Raw genomic sequence first — 26,401 nt, forward strand, 5'->3', positions numbered from 1 at the left:
ATTTTACAGTATATAATTTATTAATTATAAATTAAACAAATGCTTATGGCTCTGGCTCCCACATTGTAGATTCTTTTCATATATGATTTAAAACAATAATGTAGCTACTTATTATATTACCATACATTATTGTACATTACTGTACATTTTGAAATTGAACTGTTTAGACCATATTTTCAAAATAGTGATGTTTTAGGTTCAGGAATAAAGAACAATAGCAGAAATCAACTGTGTTATCAAAGATATAATGAGGAAATGTGTTCTTACTTTTGTTTCTGCTGGTCAATCCAGAATTTACAGCTCTTCCTGACGAAGTCACAGCCCATTCCTCGGCCCCAGTCTAACTTCTCGGCCATACTATAATTAGCCTTATACCAGCTGTGGAAATAATTCAAATAAAGCACTTATTACTGTCATTTTAAAAACAATTCCAGCATACCAATTACAATCTCAACAATGAGCAAACTAGGACCTCAAGATAGAGGAGCATTTACAAGCAAAGCCCTCGTACACGGGAACTGCTGCACATAATCACCGTAGCAAGGACTGGGAAACTTGTCTTATGGTGAGGGTACTTTCATATTTGAAAAAAAAAAAAATATCAAAACCAAAATATGTTGGCACTGTAATTTTCAAAGATGACAGAAGTCACAGAGTAGAAAGTGGTTAAGGTGTGAGACAAAGGGATTAAGGGCCAAAGAAACAAAAAGAGAATGAGAGAAAAAGACAAGGTAGTAAACTGAGGAAGAAATAGTGGAATTACTAGTTGGATAAATGTTACCTAATCTGATTCAGTTGGCCCTAGTTTCTTGCTTCTCTGGCCTTGAATTTGTGATATTCCATCAATACAGGTTCTGCTTGTGACTAAAAATTACACTATTATAATAAGACATATGAATACTATGTCTAATACTTTAAAGATGTTCTAATTTCAGAAAAAAAAAACCAAAAACATTTATTTGGTTTCCTGGCAAATTTAATCAAAGCCTAGGAGCCTACTTTTATTAGTTTTTCTTCTTCCCTTTTTTTTTTTTTTTTAAGATTTTACTTATTTATTTATTTGAGAGCAAGAGAACACAAGCATGGGGAGTGGCAGAGGGAAAGGGAGAAGAAGGCTCCCCACTGAGTAGGGTGCCGGATGCAGCACTCAATCCCAGGACCCTGGGATCATGACCTAAGCTGAAGGCAGACGTTTAACCCACTGAGGCAGGCGCCCCTTTCTTCTTTCTTCTTAATAACAAGATTAGTTTATAAAAATTATAAAATTATAAAAAATAGTTTCTTACCTTTTAAAAAATATTTTATTTACTTATTTATGTATTTGAGAGAGAGCGAGTGACTGCACACATGCACGCCAGGGGTTGGAGTGGGGGGGGGCGCAGAATCTCAAGTGGACTTGGTGTGAGCCCGACCTGGGGCTCAATCTCATGCCCCTGAAATCATGACCTACTTGAAACCAAGAGTCGATGCTTAACTGACTGAGCCACCCAGGCGCCCCAGTTTCTAACCTTTTTGTATTGTATCTTATCCCTTTAGCATTACCAAAACAGTAAAATAAAAACATAGGCTCAAAGGCCGAGGGAATGATGAAAATTATTTCCTCCATTCCAGCCACCCTCCCACAAAATCAAACACAAATAGAAATATGATCCAGCATCTTCAAAACCTTTTTTAATTTTTATTTTTTTTTTAAGATTTTATTTATTTATTTATTTCAGAGAGAGAGAACAGGAGCAGGGGGAGAAGGAGAAGGAGAGGCAGACGCTCCCTGAGCAGGGAGTCCGACGCAGGGCTCCATCCCAGGACCCTGGGATCATGACCTGAGCCAAAGACGGACGTTTAACTAACTGAGCCACCCAGGCGCACCCCAAAACCTTCTCCTTTTTTTTTTTTTTAAAGGACAGAACTCTCTGAGACAGAAACTGAAGACATGAATCTCAGCACTCCCATAACCAAAATGCCAGCAACCTCTGCAGCTATAATGTGACTTATGTTAATCAGCTAACACAGTTATCACAGCAGGTCAACTTGCCCAGATAGTAACAGATGCCCTCAGTATTGCACATCAGCAGTCATTTCAGCAGTGCCTAGGTTAGACAGTCCTTCTTCCTATGGATGAAATGTAAAGTAATAAGATTCCCTTGGGAATGACCGTATCTAGACTAGGTTGAGTGCAGAGCATAGTATCAGCGCTATGTCACTCAGTCACCAGCTAGGCACTCCAGCTACATTTCTTGAAACCGTCCCAATACCTTCTTTGCAGCTCTTCCTATGCTACAAGTCAATAGTTATTAAGCACTTCTTATTTGGTAGGCACTTTGTTTAATGATAAGGCTACACCAGTGAATAAACAGACACAGTTCCTTCCCTCATGAAGATTATAATCTAGTGGGGAAGACAGATGTTTAAAAAAAAATTACAACTGGGATGAGTGCTACAGAGGTTAAGTATAAGGTGCTAATAGCAGCACAGTAATAGGAAAATCTAAGTTAGTCTGGGGAATTAGGGAAGATTTGTTTGAGGAAGCAACTTTAAGCTAAACCCAAAGGATGAGCAGGAGTTGGCTGAGGGAGCAGGGAAAGCACTGGAAACAGTTTTCTTAGTGGCATTAGAGGGTTGTGAAATCAATTTACTGTATTTTAACATTTATTTCTCTTTCTTTTAAAATCAATAAAGTAGAAAAAAAAAAAGGACTGCATTGTTGGTAGTAGGGTAAATATATTTCTATGAACTTTGGTTCAGTTTCGTATACAAGAGCTAATACCTGAGTTGGCACCTACACGTGCCAAACACTTTACTAAGGACTTTACACGTATTAACTCATTAAAGGCTCACAAAACTCTATGAGGTAGGTATCACATTTTACCCTTACTTTACAGATGAGAGAACTCAGGGAAAGATACAGCAAGTAAGTAGCAAAGACGGGATTTAAATCTAGGGTTCTGGCTTCAGTGTCAGTGTGCTTTATAAAAAAATGGAGATACAGTTTATATCCTATAAAATTCACCCTTATAATGTGTACAATTCAATGGTTTTAGTATATTCACAGGCTTGTACAACCATTACTACTACAGGCGTATCTCATTTTCTTGCATTCCACTTTACTACACTTTGCAGATACTGCCTTTTTTGGGTTACAAATTGAAGGTTCGTGGCAACCCTGTGTCGAGCAAGTCTACTGGCACCATTTTTCCCAACAGCATTTGCTAACTTTCTGTCTTTGTATCACACGTTGGTAATTTTCACAATATTTTGAACTTTTTCATCATTATTATATTTGAAACAGTGATCTGTGATCAGTGATCTTTCATGTTACTATTATAATTGTTTTGGGCACCAGGAACCACACCTATACAACAACAATAAATGTTTTGTGTATTCTGCTCCACTGACTATTCCCTGTCTCTCTCTTTCCTCAGGCCTCCCCTATTACATGAGACACAACAATATTGAAATTAGGCCAATTAATACCCTACAGTGGGGGTACCTGGGTAGCTCAGTTGGTTACGCGTCCGACTTGATTTTGGCTCAGGTCATGATCCCAGGATCCTGGGATCAAGCCCCGTGTCAGACTCTGGACTCAGCGCAGAGTCTGCTTCCTCCTCTCCCTCTGCTCCTCCCCCCACTCATGCTCTTCTCTCTCTCAAATAAGTAACTAAATCTTAAAAACAAAACAAAACAAAAACCCTATGGTGGACTTTAAGTGTTCAAGTGAAAGGAAGAGTCACATGTCTCTCACTAAATCAAAAACTAGAAATGATTTAGCTTAATGAGGAAGGCATGTCAAAAGCTGAGACAGGCCAAAAGCTAGGCCTCTTGCACCAGTTAGCCAAGTTGTAAATGCAAAGGAAAAGTTTCTGAAGGAAATGAAAAGTGGTATTACAGTGAACACATGAATAATAAAGAAAGTGAAACAGCCTTATTGCTGATAATGAAGAAAGTCTGAGTGGTCTGGATAGATCAAATTAACCACAACATTCTCTTAAGCCAAAGCCTAATCCAGAGCAAGGCCTTAACTCTCTTCAATTCTGTGAAGGCCAAGAGAAGTGAGGAAGCTGCAGAAGAAAAGTCAGAAGCTAGCAGAGGTTGGTTCATGAGGTTTAGGGAAAGAAGACGTCTCCATAACGTACAAGTGTAAGGGGAAGCAGCAGGTGCTGTTGTATTAGCTGCAGCAAGTTCTCCAGAAGATCTAGCTCAGGTAAACAGTGGAAGTGGCTACACTAAACAACAGATTTGCAATGTACATGAAGCTTCTGTTGGAAGATGCCACTGAGGACATTCATAGCTAGAGAGAAGTCAATACCTGGCTTCAAATCTTCCAAAGGCTTCCAAAGGCAGGCCAACTCTCTTGTTAGGGGCTAATGCAGCTGGTGACTTGAAGTTGAAGCCAGTGCTCATTTACCATTCTGAAAGTCCTAGGGCCCTTAAGAATTACACCAAATCTACTCTGCCTTTGTTCTGTAAATGGAACAACAAAGCCTGGATGACAGCACATCTGTTTGCAATATGGTTTACTGAGTATTATAAGCCCACTGGTGAGACTGCACAGAAAGAAAAAAAAAAAAGATTCCTGGTGTGCCTGGCTGGCTCAGTTGGTAGAGCACATGACTCTTAATCTCAGGGTCGTGAGTTCAAGCCCCATGCTGGGCATGGAGCCTACCTTAAAAAAAAAAAAAAGAAAAAGATTACTTTCAAAATATTACTGCTCATTGTCAATGCACCTGGTCACCCAAGAGCTCTGATGGATATGGACAACAAGGTTAATGTTGCTTTCATGCCTAACATAGCATCCATTCTGCAGCCCACAGATCAAGGAGTAATTGACTTTTGAGTCTTATTACTTAAGAAATACATCGGATAGGCTATAGTAGCCATAGACAGCGATTCCTCAGATGGATCCTGGCAAAGGAAGTTGAAAACCTTCTGGAAAGGATTCACCATTCTAGATGCCATTAAGAACATTTGTGATTCATGGGAAGAGGTCAAAATAGCAACATCAGCAGGAGTCTGGTAGACATTGATTCCAACCCTCATGGATGACTTTGAGGGTCCAAGACTGCAGGGGAGGAAGTAAGTACAGATATGGGGGAAACAGCAAGAGAACTAGAATTAGAAGTGGAGCGTGAAGATGTGACTGAATTGCTGCAATCTCCTGATAAAACTTGAATGGATGAGGAGTTGCTTCTTATGGATGAAGACAGAAAGCAGTTTATTGAGGTGGAAACTACTCCTGGTACAGATGCTGTGAAGACTGTTGAAAGGACAATAAAGGATTTAGAGTATGACATAAACTTAGTTGATGAAGCAGTGGCAGGGTTTGAGAGGATTGGTTCCAATTCTGAAAAAAAAAACCTACTGTGGGTAAAATGCTACCAAACAGCATTGCACGCTACAGAGAAGTCATTCATTAAAGGAAGAGTCAAATAGTGTGACAAACTTCATTGTCTTCTTTTAAGAAATTATAACAACCACCCCAACCTTTACCACCCACCACCCTCATCAGCCAGCAGCAATCAACATCAGGGCAAGACCCTCCACCAGGAAAAAGGTTATGACTTGCAGAAAGTTCAGTTGATAGTTAGCATTTTTGAGCAATAAAGTATTTTTTTTTTAAAGATTTTTAGTAATCTTTACATCCAAGGTGGGGCTCGAACTTAAAACCCAGAGATCAAGTGTCTCATGCTCTACTGACTGAACCAGCCAGGCGCCCCAAGTAATAAAGTATTTTTAAAGATTTGATTTATTTTATCTTAATTATTTTATTTATTTATTTTTTTAATTTTGAGAGAGAGTAGCATGAGCGGGGGGAGAAGCAGAGGAAGAGGGAGAGAGAATCCAAAGCTGACTCTGCGCTGAGCATGGAGCCTGAGTGGAACTCGATCCCACCACCCAAAGATGATGACCTGAGCCTAAACCAAGAGTCAGATGCTTAACCAACCGAGCCACCCAGAAAACCCATGTTTTTAAATTATGGTATGTACATTGTGGGGTGCCTGGCTGGTTCACTCAGTATAGCACACTACTCTTTATCTCAGGGTCATGAGTTCAAGCCCCACACTGGGTGTAGAGATTACTTAAAAAAAAAAAAGGTATATACATTGTTTTTTTAGACATAATGCTATTGCACACTTAACAGACTACAATATAGGGCGCCTGGGTGGCTCAGATGGTTAAGCGTCTGCCTTCGGTTCAGGTCATGATCCCAGGGTCCTGGGATCGAGTCCCACATAGGGCTCCCGGCTCAGCGGGGAGCCTGCTTCTCCCTCTGACCCTCTCCCCCTCTCATGCTGTTTCTCTCTCGCTCGCTCTCTAAAAAATAAATAAAATCTTTAAAAAAAAAAAAAAACAGACGACAATATAGTATAATGATAACTTTTATATGCACTGGGAAATAAAAAAAAATTCATTTGATTTGCTTTAGTCCAGTGGTCTGGAGCCAAACCTGATATTTCTCTAAGGCATACCTATATCTAATTTCAGCACATTTTCATCAGCCCTCAAAAAACTATGTCCCCATTAGTAATCACTAATCATTACTCGTGATCGCAGGGTCGTGAGATCAAGCCCCATGTCAGGTTCTGCGCTCAACGTGGAGTCTGCTTCAGATTCTCTCTCCCTTTCCCTTTGCCCCTCCTGCTCATGCTATCTCTCTAAAATAAATAAATAAATTAAAAAAAAAAGAGAGATACTAAACTGTCTTCCAAAGTGGCTGTACCATTTTGCATTCTCACCAACAATGAATGAGAGTTCCTGTTGCTCCACATCTTTAGCAGCATTTGGTGTTGTCTGTGTTCTAGAATTTGGCCATTCTAATGGGTGTGTAGTAGTATCTCATTGTTACTTTAATTTGCATTTCCCTGATGACATTTTTCCCCCTGCTTTTTCTTTAATACGGTTGCCATCTTCCATGATATATTATTAGGTGCCTTCTTAATAGCATCTAATCTACTTTTTTGTTGCACCAGACAGCATCCTAGGATAGAACTCTTATTAGCACTCATGTTCACAAAGTACTGTTCTTAAGTACAATACAGCTAACTCATGGTTTGGCCATAATTAATGGGTAGTGTTTTTTTCTAAAAATGGATTAATGCACACATCCAAACCACATTAAATTTTCAACTTAAGAGTTCACACATAGTCTATTTCCTTCCTACAGTTGCTATCACTCCAAATTGTAGTTTTGAAATCCAAGAAGTGGGAAGAATGTCTTTCTGTTGCTGATACTTCTTTCTTTTTTCCTTCCTTCCTCTTTCCTCTCCCCCTTTTATTCCTTCCTCCCTTCCTTTCCTTTTTTCTTTCTTTCTAAATAAGAAGATGAAAAGAAATGGTTTATTAAGGAAATCAAAATCTAGTAAACATCAAAAACTTAGAGTAGTCACAAGCTTTTTTTTTAAGATTTTATTTATTTACTTATTTGACAGAGAGAGGGAGAGAGAGTACAACCAGAGAGAGCAGCAGAAAGAAGGGGGGAAACCCCCCCCCCCCCCCCCCCCGCCCCGACCCCTACTGAGCAAAGAGCCTAATGCAGGACTCAATCCCAGGACTGTGGAATCATAACCTGAGGCAAAAACAGACGCTTAACCAATTGAGCCACCCAGGTGCCCTATAAACTCTTTTTGTAATGATGTTAAAATTACTGACAAAATGTTTTTGTCATTAAATAAAACATGGAGCATCTTTTCTTTCTTTTTTTTTTTTTTTGAAGATTTTATTTATTTGTCAGAGAGAGAGAGCACAAGCAGGGGGAGCGGCAGGCAGAGGGAGAGGGAGAAGCAGGCTCCCTGCTGAGCAGGGAGCCCGATGTGGGACTCGATCCCAGGACCCTGGGATCATGACCTGAGCCGAAGGCAGTCGCTTAACCCACTGAGCCACCCAGGTGCCCTGGAGCATCTTTTCATATGCTTATCTATATACCTTTTTCGGTGAAGGGTCTGTACAGATCTTTGCTAATGTTTAATTGGGTTGTTCATTTTCTTATTGTTGAGTTTTAAGACTTTTGTTTTAAAAAAGACTTTATTTATTTATTTGTCAGAGAGAGAGAGAGAGAGAGAGGGTGCACAAGCAGGGAGAATGCAGGCAGAGGGAGAAGCAGGCTCCCCGCTGAGCAAGGAGCTGGATGTGGGACTCAATCCCAGGACTCTGGGATCATGATCTAAGCTGAAGGCAGACGCTCAACCTACAGAGCCACCCAGGTGTCCCTTGAGTTTTAAGATTTTTTTTTAATATATATTTGGGTAATAGTCCTTTATCAGATGTGCCTTTTACAAATATATTCTCCCTGTCTGTAGCATGTCTCTTCATTCTCTTGACTTCATTCCTTTTTGTGGCTGAATAATATTCCTTTGTATGTATATACCACATTTTGTTTATCCATTCATCAGCTGATGAACATTTGGGCGGTGAGTAAAGTTGCTGTGAATATTCATGTATAGGTTTTTGTGTGGACATGTTTTCAATTCTTTTATTTTTTTTTATTATTATTTTTTTATTTAAAAGATTTTATTTATTTATTTGACAGAGAGAGACACAGCGAGAGAGGGAACACAAGCAGGGGGAATGGGAGAGGGAGAAGCAGGCTTCCCGCGGAGCAGGGAGCCCGACATGGGGCTCGATCCCAGGACCCTGGGACCATGACCTGAGCCGAAGGCAGATGCTTAACGACTGAGCCACCCAGGCGCCCCTTCAATTCTTTTAGATAGACAACTGGGAGTAAACTTGCTAGATCATATGGTAAATCTGCTTAACTTTTTGAGGAACTACCAATCTGTTTTCCAAAGTGGCTGGATCATTTTACATTCCCCCTAGCGGTATATGAGTTCCAATTTTCCCACATCCTCATCAGTATATGCAACTGTCTTTTTTATTACAGCCATCCTAGTGGGTGTGAAAATAGTATCTCATTGTAATTTTGATTTGCATTTCCCTAAGGACTAATGATGCTGAGAATCATTTCATGTGCTTACTAGCCATTTTTCTGTATCTTCTTTGGAGAAATATCTTTTCAAATCCTTCACCTATTTTTAAATCAGGTTGCCTTTTTATTGTTGAGTTATAAGAATTCTTTATATTTTCTGGGTACTAGATGTTTATCAGATAGATGATTTGCAAATATTTTCTCACATTTTGTGAGTAGTCTTTTCACTTTTTTTTTTTTAAAGATTTTATTTATTTATTTGACAGAGACACAGCGAGAGAGGGAACATAAGCAGGGGGAGTGGGAGAGGGAGAAGCAGGCTTCCTGCCAAGCAGGGAGCCCATCACTTTCTTGATAGTAACCTTTGAAGCACAAAAGCTTTTAATTTTGATGAAGTCTAATCTATCTAATATTTCTTTGGTTGCTTATGCTTTCATTATCATATTTAAGAAATCACTGCTGGGGCACCTTTGTAACTCAGTCGGTTAAGTGCCTTTGGCTCAGGTCATGATCTCAGAGTCCTGGTATTGAGCCCTGTGTCAGGGAGCTCAGCAGGGAGTCTCCTGGTCCCTCTCCCTCTGCCTCTCCCCATCCCTTGCGTGTGCTCTCTCTCTCTCAAATAAATAAATAAAATCTTTTAAAAAGAATCACTGCTGGGGCACCTGGGTGGCTCAATAGGTTAAGTGTCTGCCTTTGGCTCAGGTCATGATCCCAGCGTCCTGGGATCGAGTCTCACATCGGGCTCCCTACTCAGTGGGGAATCTGCTTCTCCTCCCTTTGCCGCTCCCTCTGCTTGAGCTCTCTCTCTCTCAAATAAATAAATAAAATCTTAAAAAAAAAATCACTGCTTACCCCAATATCATGAAGATTAACACCTAGGATTCTAAGAGATTTTAAATTTAAATTCAATTAATTAACATATAGTGTATTATTAGTTTCAGAGGTAGTGTTCAGTGATTCATTAGTCTTATATAATACCCAGTGCTCATTACATCATATACCCTCCTTAATGTCCATCACCCAGTTGCCCCATCCCCCCACCCCCCTCCCTTCCAGCAACCCTCAGTTTGTTTCCTATGATTAAGAGTCTCTTATGGTTTGTCTCCCTCTCTGATTTCATCTTGTTTTATTTCTTCCTCTCTTCCCCTTTGATCCTTTGTTTTGTTTCTTAAATTCCACATATCAGTGAGATCATATGATAATTGTCTTTCTCAGATTGACTTATTTTCCTTAGCATAATACCCTCTAGTTCTATCCATGTCATTGCAAATGGCAAGATTTCATTTTTTGATGGCTGAGTAGTATTCCATTGTATATATACACCACATGTTCTTTACCCATTCATCCGATGATGGACATCTGGGCTCTTCCCATAGTTTGGCTATTGTGGACATTGCTGCTATAAACATTGGGGTGCAGGTGCCCCTTCAGGTCACTACATTTGTATCTTTGGGGTAAATACCTAGTAGTGCAATTGCTGGGTCATAGGGTAGCTCTATTTTCAACTTTTTTGAGGAACCTGCATACTGAGTTCCAGAGTGGCTGCACCAGCTTGCATTCCCACCAACAGTGTTAGAGGGTTCCCTTTTCTCTGCATCCTTGCCAACATCTGTCGTTTCCTGACTTGTTAATTTTAGCCATTCTGACTGGTGTGAGGTGGTATCTCATTGTGGTTTTGATTTGTATTTTCCTTATGCTGAGTGATATTGAACACTGTTTCATGTGCCTGTTGGCCATTTGTATGTCTTCTTCTTCTTTTTTTAAATTTTTTCATTTGTATGTCTTCTTTCAAGAAACGTCTGTTCATGTCTTCTGCCCATTTCTTGATTGGATTATTTGTTCTTTGTGAACCATTCATTCTTGAGTAGGATGCTCTTTAGCCTCCCATGTATTTGAGTTCTTTCCAAATTTCCTCTTGTGATTGAGTTCAAGTTTCAAAACAATGTGGTCTGAAAATATGCAGGGAATGATCCCAATCTTTTGGTACAGGCTAAGACTTGATTTGTGACCCAGAATGTGATCTATTCTGGAGAATGTTCCATGTGCACTCAAGAAGAATGTATATTCTGTTGCTTTAGGATGGAATGCTCTGAATATATCTGTGAAGTCCATCTGGTCCAGTATGTTATTCAAAGCCCTTATTTCCTTGTTGACCTTCTGCTTAGATGATCTGTCCATTGCAGTGAGTGGGGTGTTGAAGTCCCCTACTATTATTATATTACTTTCAATGTGTTTCTTTAATTTTGTTATTAATTGGTTTCTATAATTAGCTCCTCCCATGTTAGGGGCATAAATATTTATAATTGTTAGAACTTCTTGTTGGACAGACCCTTCAATTATGATAATAGTGTCCTTCCTCTCTTATTACAGTCTTTGGTTTAAAATCTAATTTGTCTGATATAAGGATTGCTATCCCAGCTTTCTTTTGATGTCCATTAGCATGATAAATGGTTTTCCATCCCCCTCACTTTCAATCTGGACGTGTCTTTGGGTTTAAAAAGAGCCTCCTACAGACATTATACTGATGGGTCTTGCTTTTTTATTCAATCTGATATCCTGTGTCTTTTGATTGGGGGCATTTAGCCCATTTACATTCAGAGTAACTACTGAAAGATACAAATTTAATGTCACTGTATTACCTGTAAAGTCACTGTTTCTGTATATTTTCTCTGTTTCTTTCTGGTCTATGTTACTTTTCGGCTCTCTCCTCACTTAAAGGATCCCCCTTAATATTTTTTGCAGGGCTGGCTTAGTGATCACAAATTCTTTTAGTTTCTGTTTGCCCTGGAAGCTTTTTATCTCTCCTTCCATTTTCTTTCTTTTTTTTTTTTAAAGATTTTATTTATTTATTTGAGAGAGAGAATGAGAGAGAGAGAGCACATGAGAGGGGGGAGGGTCAGAGGGAGAAGCAGACCCCCCGCTGAGCAGGGAGCCCAATACGGGACTCGATCCAGGGACTCCAGGATCATGACCTGAGCCGAAGGCAGTCGCTTAACCAACTGAGCCACCCAGGTGCCCTCTCCTTCCATTTTCAACGACAGCTTTGCTGAATAAAGTATCCTTGATTGCATATTTTTCTCATATAGCACCCTGAATATATCATGCAGTCCTTTCTGGCCTTCCAGGTCTCTGTGGCTAGGTCTGCTGCCAGTCTAATGTGTCCACCCTTGTAGGTTACGGACCTCTTAATTTGAGCTGCTTTCAGAATATTCCCTTTTCTCTGAGATCTGCAAGTTTCACTATTGTATGTCAAGATGTTAACCTATTTTTACTGATTTTGAGTGGAGTTCTCTGTGCCTCCTGGACTTGAATGCCTGTTTCCTTCCCCAGATTAGGGAAGTTCTCAGCTATAATTTGCTCCAATATACCTTCTGCACCCCCCCTTTTCTCTTCTTCTGGGATCCCAATTATTTTAATATTGTTTCGCTTTATGGTATCACTTCTCTCTCAAATTCTCGCCTTGTAATCCAGTAGTTGTTTATCTCTCTTTTTCTCAGCTTCTTTATTCTCCATCATTTTGTCTTCTGTATCACTAATTCTCTCTTCTGCCTCATTTATCCTAGTTAGAGACTCCATTTTTTTATTGCATCTCATTAATAGCCTTTTTTATTTCGACTTGATTGGATTTTACTTCTTTTATTTCTCCAGAAAGGGATTCTCTAGTGTCTTCTATGCTTTTTTCAAGCCCATCTAGTATCTTCATAATTGTTATTCTGAACTCTAGTTTCAACATCTTACTTATGTCCATAGTGATTAGGTCCCTGGCAGTCAGTACTGCCTCTTGTTAGCTTTTTTAGGGTGAGTTTTTCCGTCTTGTCATTCTTGCAGAAAGTGGTCACTTTTCTATTTGTAGAATTGCAGCAATTCTTTTCTTAGATCTCCAGCTGAGTTCACAGGTGTTCAGAATGATTTGATAGCTATCTAGCTGAACTCCTGGAACAAAACTAAGGTCTCTTACTCCTCTGCTATCTTGGACTCTTTGATTCTAAGAGTTTTATAGTTTTGGTCTTATATTTAGGTCTTTGATCCATTTTGAGGTAATCTTTGTATATCATATGTAGTAGGGGTTTATTCTTTTGCATGTGGATATCCAGTTGTCCCAGCACCATTTGTTGAAAAAAATATTCTTTCATCATAGAATGGTCTTAGTACCCCTATCAATGTCTTTGCTCTTAACCATTATATATGTATGTGTGTAGTTTGGCCATGATATGTATCTTTCTTATGTGTAAGATGGTATACGAACAAAAACTTCTAAAGAACACTGTGAAAAGCCTTTGGGCAATAGAAAGGACCATTTAAAATGCAGTGAGACAGATAAGAAAAATCTACTATAGTAATCCAGGCAAAAGATAATAGCAGTGGTGACCAAAAAAATAGACAGACTCCAGGGATAGAAGAGCTAAAAATCATGGAAGACTTTTGATTGATTGGATGTAAGAGATGGGAAGAGGGAGTTGTCAAGGATGATTCCCAGGTTTCTGGATGGATAAATAATAATGTTTTTTACTGAGAGAAGCAACTTAGTTAACCTACACCTAAGTCTTATGGATTTATGAAAATTAATTTCCATGTCTACAACTTTAAAATATTGCCAGATATTTAGAAACATCTGGCCATGTTACTGTTGTGTTGCCCCAGAAAAAGGAAAAATGCTATAAAAATCACCAGTGCCATGATTTCACTAGTGACTCACACACTCACAGTGTTTCTGTAACATATTGGTATCTTTTTTTTTTTTTTAAGATTTTATTTATTTATTTGACAGAGAGAGAGATAGAGAGAGCAGGAACACAAGCAGGGGGAGTGGGAGAGGGAGAAGCAGGCCTCCCACCTAGCAGGGAGCCTGATGTGGGACTCGATCCCAGGACACTGGGCTCATGACCTGAGCCGAAGGCAGCTGCTTAACAACTGAGCCACCCAGGCGCCCAACATATTGGTATCTTAAAGAAACTAGCATTGTTTATAAAAGGGCTATAAATAGGTTGTTAAACAGAGCAGCAGGACCACTTTTGCCGGCCATTGCTTGACCAAAAGTAAATGGGAAAGAGTTATAATGGTACTACAAGAAACCCAGTGTTTTCTTCTTTCTTTTCAAAAATATGAATTTCCCAACTTGCTCCACTAAAAGCTATGAGAAGCAATGATAACCTAGTAGCAATGAACACAGTAGGTTGTGGTTTTTTGTTTTGTTTTGTTTTATTTTTAGGTGGGCTCCATGCATGGGATCTAGTCTCCACTAAATGCAACCAGTGATCCTTGGAAGATTGGCTGATGTGCAGATCTAGGATAGGGTGTATGCCCATCAGCCTGGCACATCCAAAAAGGATGGAAGGAAGCTATCAAAAACTAGTGAGTTTCATCAAAAGAACTCAGGAGCCCACAGAAAAAGACTCCCATTGGAGTCATTTAAAAACAGTACTCTACTGCTTTACCAAAAGTTCTACTGCTTTAAAAACCAGGAATCTACACATCATCAATTTCATTTACAACTTTAAAAACTTGTTTAGATTAGTCTTTCCTTTATATTAGCATGGTCTCTATTTATTAGAAAATAAATCTTACGGGGCGCCTGGGTGGCTCAGTTGGTTAAGCAACTGCCTTCAGCTCAGGTCATGATCCTGGAGTCCAGGGATCGAGTCCCACATCGGGCTCCCTGCTCAGCGGGGAGTCTGCTTCTAACCCTCCCCCCTCTCATGCTCTCTGTCTCCCATTCTCTCTCTCAGATAAATAAATAAAATCTTTAAAAAAAAAAAAAAAAGAAAAAAGAAAATAAATCTTACAATGCCTGAAATTTTGATCTATTCATTATTATACCTCAGGGTCTCAAAGATTTATTGAATGAATGATGGAGTTGGTATAGGTAAAGATAGTTAACTGCACAAAATTCAAATATTTTACTTCAGTGTAAAATATATTTTCTTTTTTTTTTAATTTTTTTTATTTGTGAGAGAGAGAATGAGAGAGAGCATGAGAGGGAGGAGGGTCAGAGGGAGAAGCAGACCCCCCGCTGAGCAGGGAGCCCGATGCGGGACTCGATCCCAGGACTCCAGGATCATGACCTGAGCCGAAGGCAGTCGCTTAACCAACTGAGCCACCCAGGCGCCCCTAAAATATATTTTCTTAAGCTAATATTCATTTCATCTTAATATTAACTTAATACTCATTTCATTTTAATAAACAATGCATATAATATTCTCACAGCTATCTTACCCAGTATCTTCCATTAATGCCAGAGTGATTCGAGAGAAGACTCGGTTCTGGGTGTGAGAGCCAGTCATTGCTTCATTCTGAAAATCAACAGATTTTAAATTAGAAGACTAGGCCTCCTGAAACTCCCAATAATTTCTGTGATTACTTTGATGTATATGTAAAATGTCTCAAGTGTGGGCACCTGGGTGGCTCAGTTGGTTAAGTAACTGCCTTCGGCTCAGGTCATGATCCTGGAGTCCCGGGATTGAGTCCCGCATTGGGCTCCCTGCTCAGCAGGGAGTCTGCTTCTCCCTCTCCCGCTCCCCCCTCTTGTGCTCTCTCTCTCTCAAATAAATAAATAAAATCTTTAAAAAAAAACGTCTCAAGTGTGAGAGGCTGACTTACTCACTTAAAGTAGTGAAATACATAAGCCTTCTTTAAAATGACAACAATGAAGCTTAAAGAAAGATCTGCTTTCTGCCTTAAACAAAACAATTTCCTACAATGGCAGACAACCAGCATTTAGAACTCTGATGAAAATGAAGATAAATATATGGAAACAGAAATACTGCAAAAATTTTACGCTATCTAGACAAAAGTAAATGAGTGGTTGAGACAGATGCCCATAAAATATTGGAAGGGATGGTTATTTGCCTGATTAACAACAACAACAACAAAAATGCTTTTATAACCCTTCAATCTTATGGTCACAGAAATATACATTAATATGCAAAACAAGTATCACAGAATCATAGGATCAAAGAAGTTAGATGAGGGACCTAAAATGTCATCAAGGTCTACTATCTACTCAGTGTTTTAATTAATATCCTAAAAATCCTACAACAGCTCTGATTATTCTTCAAATCCTTATGCTAAATGCTGGATGGTCACCTCGAGTACTTTAAAATCATTTAAAAAAGGAGTTCAAGGGGGCACTTGGGTGCCTCTTGGGTGCCTCTTGGGTGTCGGTCTGCCTTTAGTTCAGGTCATGATCCTGGGGTCCTTGGATCAAGCCCCATGTGGGGCTCCCAGCTCAGTGGGGGGCCTGCTTCTCCCTCTCCCCACCCCAGCTCGTGCTCTCTCTCTAATAAAATCTTAAAAAAAAAAAAAAAAAAAGGTAGTTCAAGGACACAAAGTTGATTTCAGAGAAAGGCAGCTCTTAATGAAATTAATACTCTCAAGTCTCTACTGCAGAGTAAATAAATTTTCGTGTGTGACTAATCTACAGTTATCTAATGGGAATCACTTGGGAAAACTGCTTAAGGAAAATTAAAAAACTGAAAGTCCCATGAGAGAAACAAATATAATGTGTCTTCCATAAGTTTCTATCACTATTGCTTTGTGGTCACCTGGATAAGAATAGTCAGCACAAGCATTAATTTTACTCTTTTGTAAGCCATAGTTTGGAACCTCCCCATGTGCACTGACTCTTATGAGGATTCCCTTACAGAGATCTGGAAGTTATGTCTATGGAACTGTTAAAAAAAAAAACATATATTAGTTCTTATTTGGAACATAGTACTTCTAAGCCATGCTGGTTCTTATGCCCTCTGTTACGGCCTTATGCTCCTGTATTTGACCTGGAGTGGGATAGGGGAGAGGCATGGATGCCCCTAATCTGCTGTGTGGAGCACAAGAGAAATGCCTGACTTCTACCATACTGCCATGCTGTACATTCTTTCTTGTATCCTTCCAAGTGAATCTTTTTTCAATGTGGCCTGTTAGGTCTTGTGAGCTTGAATGCTTGTTTAGTTGAACTTAAGAATACCCACTGGAATGCTACTCCTGAAAGGGATCACAGATATAAATTCCTCATCACAACATTTTAATATTTTTAATTTTTATTATTTTTTAATGATTTTATTTATTTATTTGAGAGAGAGCACGAGAGGGGGGAGGGGCAGAAGGAGAAGGAGAAGCAGACGCCCCACTGAGCAGAGAGTCCGACGTGGGACTCAATCCCAGGACCCTGAGATCATGACCTGAGCTGAAGGCAGATGTTTAACTGACCGAGCCACCCAGGTGCCCTATCACATTTTTAAAATAAAAAATTTAGGGGCACCTGGCTGGCTCAGTCAGTAGAGTGTGCGCCTCTTGATCTCAGAGTTTTAAGCCCCATGTTGGGGGTAGAGATTACTTAAAAATAAAATCTTAGAGGGATGCCTGGGTGGCTCAGTCGGTTAAGCGTCTGCCTTCGGCTCTGGTCATGATCCCAGGGTCCTGGGATCGAGTCCCGCATCGGGCTCCCTGCTCCATGGGGAGCCTGCTTCTTCCTCTGCCTCTGTCTCTCTCTCTGTCTCTCATGAATAAATAAATAAAATCTTTAAAAAAAAAAATTAAAAAAAAATAAAATCTTAGAAATAAAATAAAAATAAAGAAAATAAAATAAAAAATTTAAAACATAGCTGTTCATTAACACAGGACTATTGTTAGAGTCATATAATACTATGTAGCTGTTAAATTATGTTGGTTCATAATAACTTGTCCTTGGATTTTCATATTCTGTGCAATGGAGCAATAGCAGCTAAATATAAAGTACATTAGGACAGCTAAACACAGCAACAGAGGAATGCTGTACTGTGCATGATGCCCATTCACTCCATGTTCTTCCACTTGCTTCAATATGGCCAGAGGCTCTGTTTTAGAAGTGATTATTGCATGACTCCCTCTAATTTTGTACATTTTACTCTTGCCCCCATTACTCAATTTATAGTCTCCCTTCCAACTACCATTGCTTTTTGTTGTTGTTTAAGGTAAAGAAATATTATAGTAAATATAGGAGCTTCTTTATTGGGGATATGTTTAAAACTGAGCTAGTACTTTTATTCTCAGCTACTACTTTTCTTAGTGGTATATTATTTGTTTTTTTCCATGAGTCTTGTTATTTTTACTTATTTTAAAAAATATTTTATATATTTTTTTATTTGACAGAGAGAGAGAGAGAGAGAGAGCACAAGCAGGGGGAGCGGGAGAGGGAGAAGCAGGCTCTCCGCTGAGCAGAGAGCTCAACACGGGGCTCGATCCCAGGACCCTGGGATCATGACCGGAGCAGAAGGCAGACACTTAACCAACTGAGCCACCCAGGCGCCCTCAAGTCTTGTTATTTTTCGTGTTCAATTTTGAAGAAAGAGGTTTTTTAGGAAAGCATACATTGCATTACAGCAGGAGCCCTGTACTGCTTGGCAAGATGTCTAAGATACATTATTAAGTGGAAAACAGTTGCACAAATATATGAATCCATTAAAAAAACAAACTGTGTTGGCATGTGTATCTCTACATATATATAATATTTCTGGAAGGATATACAAAGAACTTAAATAGTGATTACATCTAAAAGTGGATCTGGAGCGCTAAGGGGAAAAGGAACTTTAAGTCACGATGTTTTTAGGTTTACATAGGGTCCACCTTATGGAAAAGAAAGGGAAGTGAGTGGAAAAGAGGAGGACTTATTTCAGTCGCTGCCTATCAAACATTGTAGTTTTAAAAAGAGGCAAGAAGTTAACTAACAAACAAACAATAACCAAGGAGGTTGGTTAAGATTCATTCTAGTTCACTATTGACCTGAACTTATTAATGAAACTGCTTGTTAAGAGGAAAAAAAGAACAAGAAAAAGAAAAAATTTTACTTTATAACCCATTATACTGTTTGAATAACTTGAATAAGAATTACTTTTTTTTTTTTAAAGATTTTTTTTTTAAAGATTTTATTTATTTATTTGACAGAGAGAGACAGCGAGAGAGGGAACACAAGCAGGGGGAGTGGGAGAGGGAGAAGCAGGCTCCTGGCTGAGCAGGGAGCCCGATAGGGGACTCGATACCAGGACCCTGGGATCATGACCTGAGCCGAAGGCAGACGCTTAACCGACTGAGCCACCCAGGCGCCCGAATAAGAATTACTTTTATTAAAAAGGGAATTACTTTTGTTAAAGAAAAAATATGTCTAGTAAAATTTAAAAATAAACTGACCTCTAATAACCGCTTTTCCCAATGATTGAGCTCAGTGCCCATACCACCTTGATTTTCGAGTTCCATTCCCTCCAGAATTGGACAGTTAAAATGTTTTCGTGCTTCATCCTAAGAATCAGAAAAAAATAAATAAACCCTACAGAAGTACGATAAGCTAATGGCAGATTCTTTATCTAATTTAATATAAATATAATAAAGTAGCTGTTAAAGAATTACTTTGTTGAGAAGTGAGAGAACATCTTTTAAAAATATGGCTTTTAATATAATTAAATATTTTGATACTATTACACTCTTCTTTGCTAGTAAATTACTATTTCTCTTAATATGTTTTCCTCTATTTGAAGATTTTGGCTTTAAGTCACATGTTTCAAAAAGGCTACAGACTAACATGATTGCCATTTGTAACTATTATATCAACAATGTTTTTAATGAAGGTATAAACTGCTCTTAGTATAGATATAGTCTTTGAAACAAAAATAAGTTCCTCATTAAAATACAATTTTGCTCATTTGGTTTTTTCTGTCCTTTGGTTAGAAATTTCCAGTGATGGGAAATATCCCAAGAGCTGTGCAAAAGTTCCAAAGACAGGGGTGCCGGCTGGCTGTCAGTAGAGCATGTGACTCTTGATCCTAGGGTCATCAGTTTGAGCCCCATGTTGGGGGTAGAGCTTATTTTAAAAATAAGAGAATGGGATGGTTAATTTTACATGTCAACTTGGCTAGGCCACAGTACCCAGATATTTGATCAAATATTATTCTGAATGTTTCAGTTAAGGGTGTTTTTGGATGAGATTAACATTTAAATTACTTTAAGTAAAGCAGATTACCCTCCATAATATAGACAGGCCTCATCCAATCAGTTGAAGGCCTAAAAAGAACAAAGACTGACTTTGTCCAAGCAAGAAGGAATTCTGCCAGCTTACTGCCTTTGGACTCAAACTGTAATTCTTCCCTGAGTGTCCAGCCTGCCAGCCTTAGAGATCCTAAGAGGTACGAGAGTAGAGGAGCACTGGCTTAAAGCAATGAGTAAAATGGAGTCATGAAAGTTATTGACAAATTTCAATTTCTTCAGATTTCTCTTGGCTTGTAGCTTTCCTATACTGCCTTTATATTATTTTTTTATTATAGGTTCTGAAATTTAATCTTAAGTTCTTTTTTTTTTTATAGATGTATTTATTTAGAGAGAGAGACAGTGTGCATGAACAATTGCGAGAAAGGGCAGAAAGAGAGAGAATCTGAAGCAGACTCCACACTGAGCACAAAGCCCTATGTGGGGCTCGATCCCACAACCCTGAGATCATGACCTGAGCCGAAACCAAGAGTCAGACACTTAACCAACTAAGCCACCCAGGTGCCCCTAGTCTTAAATTCTTTAACAATAATGATTAGTAAAGAAAGAACTATAAGAAAGGAAAAGAAAAGATGGGTCAGGAAAAGAAGAAGTTGGGTTAATACGTACGACAACACGAGGTGTTACTAGAAGATACACAGTGTGAGAAACGATCTTATTATCTCGAACATTCCATAATCTCTCCACTTTTCGAACTACTTTATCACTCCACTGATATAGTCCAAGACTGCAATTAAAGAATAAAAGACAGTCATTTTGCAAATTCACCACAACTTTAAATAGTAAAAGTGTTTATGAACATCAATATGAAATTAAAATATTTGAGTTTACTAAGTACCAAGTCCTTGCAAAGTACTTGAAATTTTCTAATTTAATCTTTTCAACCTTATGAGATTATCATCACTATTTTGCAGATAAAGAGACAGAAGTTTGGAGAGATGAAGTAACTTGCTCAAGTTCACATAGCTAATACTTGGTTCAGATGACAATGAATTACTTCCTTTAAACAAATTTATTGGATAAAACGAAAGCAAGTCCAGAGACATATCCAAATAATAAGGAAACTTAATAAATAACAATAAAAATGGCATTTTAATTTAGTGGGAAAGTATAATTTACTTAGTAACTGTGCTGTAAAACTGGTTATCCATTAAGGAAAAAAGTTAAATCCCTATTTCATCTCATATACAGAAATAAATTTCAGGAAGATGTCAGCAAAAATGGCAGACCTCTGAAAATTCTCTGCAATGAGCAAAGTGGCAAAATGCCTAATCAACTTTTTCAGAACTTTGAAAATTAACTAAAGACTTGCAGCAATCCAGAAAGCATTTATTTTTTTAAAAAATGGAAAAATTCAGTAAGAACAGCAAGTTTTGTGGCATTTTCCCATGCCCTCTCTCCAGTTATGTGGCAGCCCTGAAAACTAAAAGCCCACAATCATGAAAACCAGTAACCTGGCAACCACTACAGAGGGGGCAGAATGTGGTTGACTGGAAGAATGCATTTTTAAAAAAAAACCATAATCCAACTATGTTTATAAGAAACACAGTTCAGACTCAAGGACACAAAGAATGTAAAAGAATTAAACAGATGTACCATGCAAACAGTACTCAAAAGAAAGTTGGAATGGCTGTGCCAATATCAGACAAAATAGACTTTAAAACAAAAATTGTTAGTAGAGACAAAGAGGGACATTTTATAACGATGAAAGGGTCAATCCACCAAGAAGATATAACAGTTATAAACATATATGTACCTTATAAAAAAAACCCCAAAATACATGAAGCAAAAATAAATTCCAAATGAATTAAAGCTATGAAAGTAAAAAATTCAAATAATAATTTACTAGAAGACATTTAGAATATTTTTATAATCATTGGAGGGCAGAAATTTCTTAAGCAACAGAAGAAAAAATAGATGAATTTAATGAGAAAATTTTAAAATTTTTTGTATGAAAAAATATGATAAATGAAGTAAGTAAATGGGGTAAATATTTGCAACAAACTCGAAAAAGGATTAATATCCCTAAATTATAAAGTACTCTAACAAAATCATTAGAAGAGGAAAAATAACCTAAGATTGGTCAAAAAACATACACAGGCTGTATACAAAGAGAAAATTCAAATGGCTGAAACCTTAGCAGTAGTCCTAGAAATACAAGATACCATCTTTTACCAGATTGGCCTAAAAAAAAGATCTATACTATCCAGTACTGGTAAGGTAAGTATTCATATACCATTGGTAGGATATAATGACATCAATTATAATGGACATCAATTTTGTCTTTCCCTATAATCCATATTATTTTTTTTCTGGCTTTTTTCCTAGATTACTTCTATCATTAACCCTATGAATCTCTTATTTTCACCAATAAAACAGAATATAAAGAAGCTATATTTTTCCCACTATTATTTTATGGAAATTTTAAACACACACAATGTTGACAGAATTGTAAAGAGAACACTTGCATAACTGATAACTATCACTTTGATTCTACAATTAATATTTTGTTATATTTTCTGTGTCATATATCTGTTCATCTACCCATGCCTTGAAGATGTTATTTTTTTATTAGTTTATTTATTTATTTAATTTAGATGCAATTAGCCAACATTAGCCATCATTAGTTTCAGATGTAGTGTTCAATAATTCATCAGTTGTGTGTAACACCCAGTGATCTTCATATCATGTGCCCTCCTTAATGCCCATCACCCAATTACCCCATCCCCCTACCCACCTCCCCTCCAGCAACCCTCAGTTTGCTTCCTATAGTTAAGAGTCTCTCATGGTTTTTTCCCTCTCTGATGACTTCCCATTCAGTCTTCCCTCCCTTCCCCTATGATCCTCTGCACTGTTTCTTAATTCCTTTTATCTTTTTCCATGGCAAATTAATGTTTAACCACCCATAGTGATCAAAGGCAGCAAGAAAATAAACAGCTTTTACCTTTTTTTTTTTTTTAAAGATTTTATTTATTTGAGAGAGAGAGAATGAGAGAGAGCGAGCACATGAGAGGGGGGAGGGTCAGAGGGAGAAGCAGGCTCCCTGCCGAGCAGGGAGCCCAATGTGGGACTCGATCCAGGGACTCGATCCAGGGACTCGATCCAGGGACTCCAGGATCATGACCTGAGCCGAAGGCAGTCGCTTAACCAACTGAGCCACCCAGGCGCCCCAGCTTTTACCTTATTAATAACTCCCAATATCCTCTTCACTATCTACATTTCTTTTTTTTTTTTTAAGATTTTATTTATTTGCAAGAGAGAGAATGAGAGACAGACAGCATGAGAGGGAGGAGGGTCAGAGGGAGAAGCAGACTCCCTGCTGAGCAGGGAGCCCGATGTGGGACTTGATCCTGGGACCCCAGGATCATGACCTGAGTCGAAGGCAGTCGCTTAACCAACTGAGCCACCCAGGCGCCCTCACTACCTACATTTCAAGACAAATAGTTTCTCCAGATACGGTAGGGACAAATTCAACTCTTCATATGTTATCAACTGAATTTCCTATTATTCTATTATCTCCATTTATACTGTAAGATTTCCTGCTTTTGAGGAATATCCTGAATACAAGAAAGCACTGCAAATTATCAGCTTAACAATAGTTCTTCTGTGTGGCTATCTCTCTCCTCCTTACCTACATCACTATGCAAATGATGTCTATCTCACCACTTAATGTTTCCCCTAAGACCACAATTCTTAGGAAAGACCAGACCTTCCTACACAACCAAATGAACACAAACTATCTAAGAAGGAAAATATCTATTTCCAATTAGAATTTGTTTCTTCACATGTACTCTAAAAAATATTATGATGAATAAAATATTATCTGCTTCAGTATTTAATTCTAGCTATTTTAATAGAGATTTCTCTAATTAAAGCAAAATATACACAAAGTGAACAAATTTTTAATTTTTTAAATTTTTTTAAAGATTTTTATTTATTTATTTGACAGAGAGATAGCGAGAGCAGGAACACAAGCAGGGGGAGTGGGAGAGGGAGAAGCAGACTTCCTGCCGAGCAGGGAGCCTGATGTGGGACTCGATCCCAGGACCCTGGGATCATGACCTGAGCCGAAGGCAGACGCTTAACGACTGAGCCACCCAGGCGCCCCAAAGTGAACAAATTTTAAGCGTAAGGTTTAACTGTTTATTTCACATCCATATACCACTAATCTGATAAAGGTAGGGAACACTGTCAGTACCCCTGGAAGCTTTCCTTGTGCCCTTTCCCAATCTATACTCAACCTGTATGCCATTTAACAGCTTGGCCCTTCAAGTAAAACCACTTATCTTCCTTTTATCATGGCTCTTTTTTAAATTCCATACGAACAGATTGACTTCTTTTGCTCAACACTGTATCTGTGACATTCATATATGCTACTGCATGTAACAATAGTATGTTCTTTATTAGTGCCTAGTTTTTAATTATATGAATATATCATAACTTATTTATCCATTCTTCTATTGATGGATCTTTGGGTAGTTTCTATTTTTTGGCAATTAATTACAAAACTGCCACGAACATTCTTGTGCATGTCTTTTTGTGGACATATCCTCTTAATGTAGAGATTTGTTTTTTATATAAATGTATGCAAATAGTTATAGTTCTGTGATTGATATGCTATAAAAAATTCTTGATAAATTTTTTTTAGTGTTTAATATTATTTATTTTAGGCTCTGAACCTATAGATTGCTGCTAATATGCTATACTAAATACAGTATCAGTTCACATGCAAATATTGCCATGAGAGGCAAGAATTATTAATAAACCAAAATATAACCAACCCACATTTTCCCATGGCCTAACTATACTGTATGTAATACAAGTTACAATGTGGTGGAAAAGAGCTCTGCTGGCAAGAAGAGTCCCAGCTCTTTGGGCAAGTCACTTAAGTTTTCTACATCTTAACTGCTTCATCTTTAAAATGAAAGGGTAATGCTTTCATGACCTCTTTTATCCTGTTTTAATAGCTACAGTTTTTTTAGGCTAGCCATGAAGCCACTATTATTTATGGCACCTAACATGCCATGATTCTCAGATTCTAGTCTTAGCACCCTTCTAAAAGAGAAGAACAAGAACAAAAATAACAAATACCTATAATTAAAAGGTGGGAGACCATCTGCAAATCTTGAAGTTAGAGGATTTCCATCTTTATCATGGTAAAATGCAAATAGACCAGCAGAGAATCCCTATAAAAAAAGTTCAAAATGCCTCAATGTGAAAAATATCAAGTCTGATTATACACATCATAACACACTGCTATCAAAAGAGAACAAAAGCACCCAGCCAATACTTCTACAGGGATCTGCCATATATTGGAATTGGACAAAAATTCGGTATTCCATCTTACGAATTTTAAATTTCAATTACTTGAGTAAGTGAAGAAATCCAAAGTAATAATGACAACATGCTTCTAGCACTGCCATAAATAAGGAAATATATGTGTTTAAGAATGTATTTATCAGTTTATCCTCTTCACACAAACTTACTACATAAGCTGTACAATTGCATCCAGGGAATGTTACCACTAAGAACAATTAATATAGTTTAGAGTAGGGGGTGGGTAATCAAGTGTGCTCCTAAGCGCGCTCATAAAAACTCAAAATCTTTGATCCTAAAGTCCACATTTAATATATATCTGTACTTAACAAGACTGGAAATGTGTTTGTGTGTGTACACTTAGGAAAAAATAATGGGAACATATATCAAAATGTTAGCTGTGGTTCTCTTGATGGTAGGGTAATGTGTAAAATCACTTATATCCCCCAATTCTTTTGCAATGTGAATTTGTTATATTTATAGTCATAATTTAAATACTATTTTTAATAAGACTTCAATTTTAATGACATAATGGATACTTCACATAAAGTTTCCCATTCTCTATCCTTCCCCTCCCAAAATAGATGAGAAAATGGGGACACACACACAAAATGATTGCCATTTGATATCTCCGATTTCATTAGTGAGATTTCCTTTCTTGCTGTCTTTCCTAATCTAGTAACTAAAACAAAGCACTTTTGTAACTACTTCTTTATGTATGTTTTGCACACTGAGAATATGCTCATATCTAAATAATTAACAATCACAAATGATCCCTTAATTAACCAATTTCTTTGGCAAATTTCTTTGCTTACACAACTGGGGCCTCTGTGTCATTCAAGGCTTGCCAAAATGATTAATGGAATCCAGGTTATTCTTTTATTCCTGAATTTCTTCTTCTTTTTTAATCTCTGAAGATGCAAAGGACACTTAATTGAGTCAGCTAAGAAAATCTGAATAGTTCTTTAAGAAAACCTGAATAGTTCTTAATATACAATTCACTGAAGTCATACAAAGCTTAAAATAGTATAATTCGCCTCATCCTTTATAATATTGTAAATACACATTTTTTTTCCACTCTATCAGCTTGAAAATTATTCTAAACACACATCTCAGAAGGCTTATTAGGTATTCAAAGCACCACAGGTAACTGTAATTGAT

At 37.9% G+C, this 26,401-nt stretch overlaps 1 protein-coding gene across 2 annotated transcripts in view; it reads right to left on the reverse strand.

Annotated features, from left to right (window-relative positions):
- LMLN (leishmanolysin like peptidase) overlaps window positions 1-26,401 on the reverse strand; it is a 73,356-nt gene that overhangs the window by 26,002 nt on the left and 20,953 nt on the right. Inside the window, exons 8-12 of one of the 2 annotated variants that reach the window (XM_021692466.1) lie at window positions 25,016-25,110; window positions 20,534-20,651; window positions 19,076-19,183; window positions 15,131-15,207; window positions 268-378 (exon numbers count right to left, since the gene is read on the reverse strand). In XM_021692466.1, coding sequence (XP_021548141.1) covers window positions 268-378; window positions 15,131-15,207; window positions 19,076-19,183; window positions 20,534-20,651; window positions 25,016-25,110 — 509 coding nt within the window. The remainder of the gene's footprint in view (window positions 1-267; window positions 379-15,130; window positions 15,208-19,075; window positions 19,184-20,533; window positions 20,652-25,015; window positions 25,111-26,401) is intronic. The other variant, XM_021692467.1, reaches the window with a different exon arrangement.

This window comes from Neomonachus schauinslandi, chromosome 1, assembly GCF_002201575.2.
Source record: "Neomonachus schauinslandi chromosome 1, ASM220157v2, whole genome shotgun sequence".
Classification (NCBI taxonomy): domain Eukaryota; kingdom Metazoa; phylum Chordata; class Mammalia; order Carnivora; family Phocidae; genus Neomonachus; species Neomonachus schauinslandi.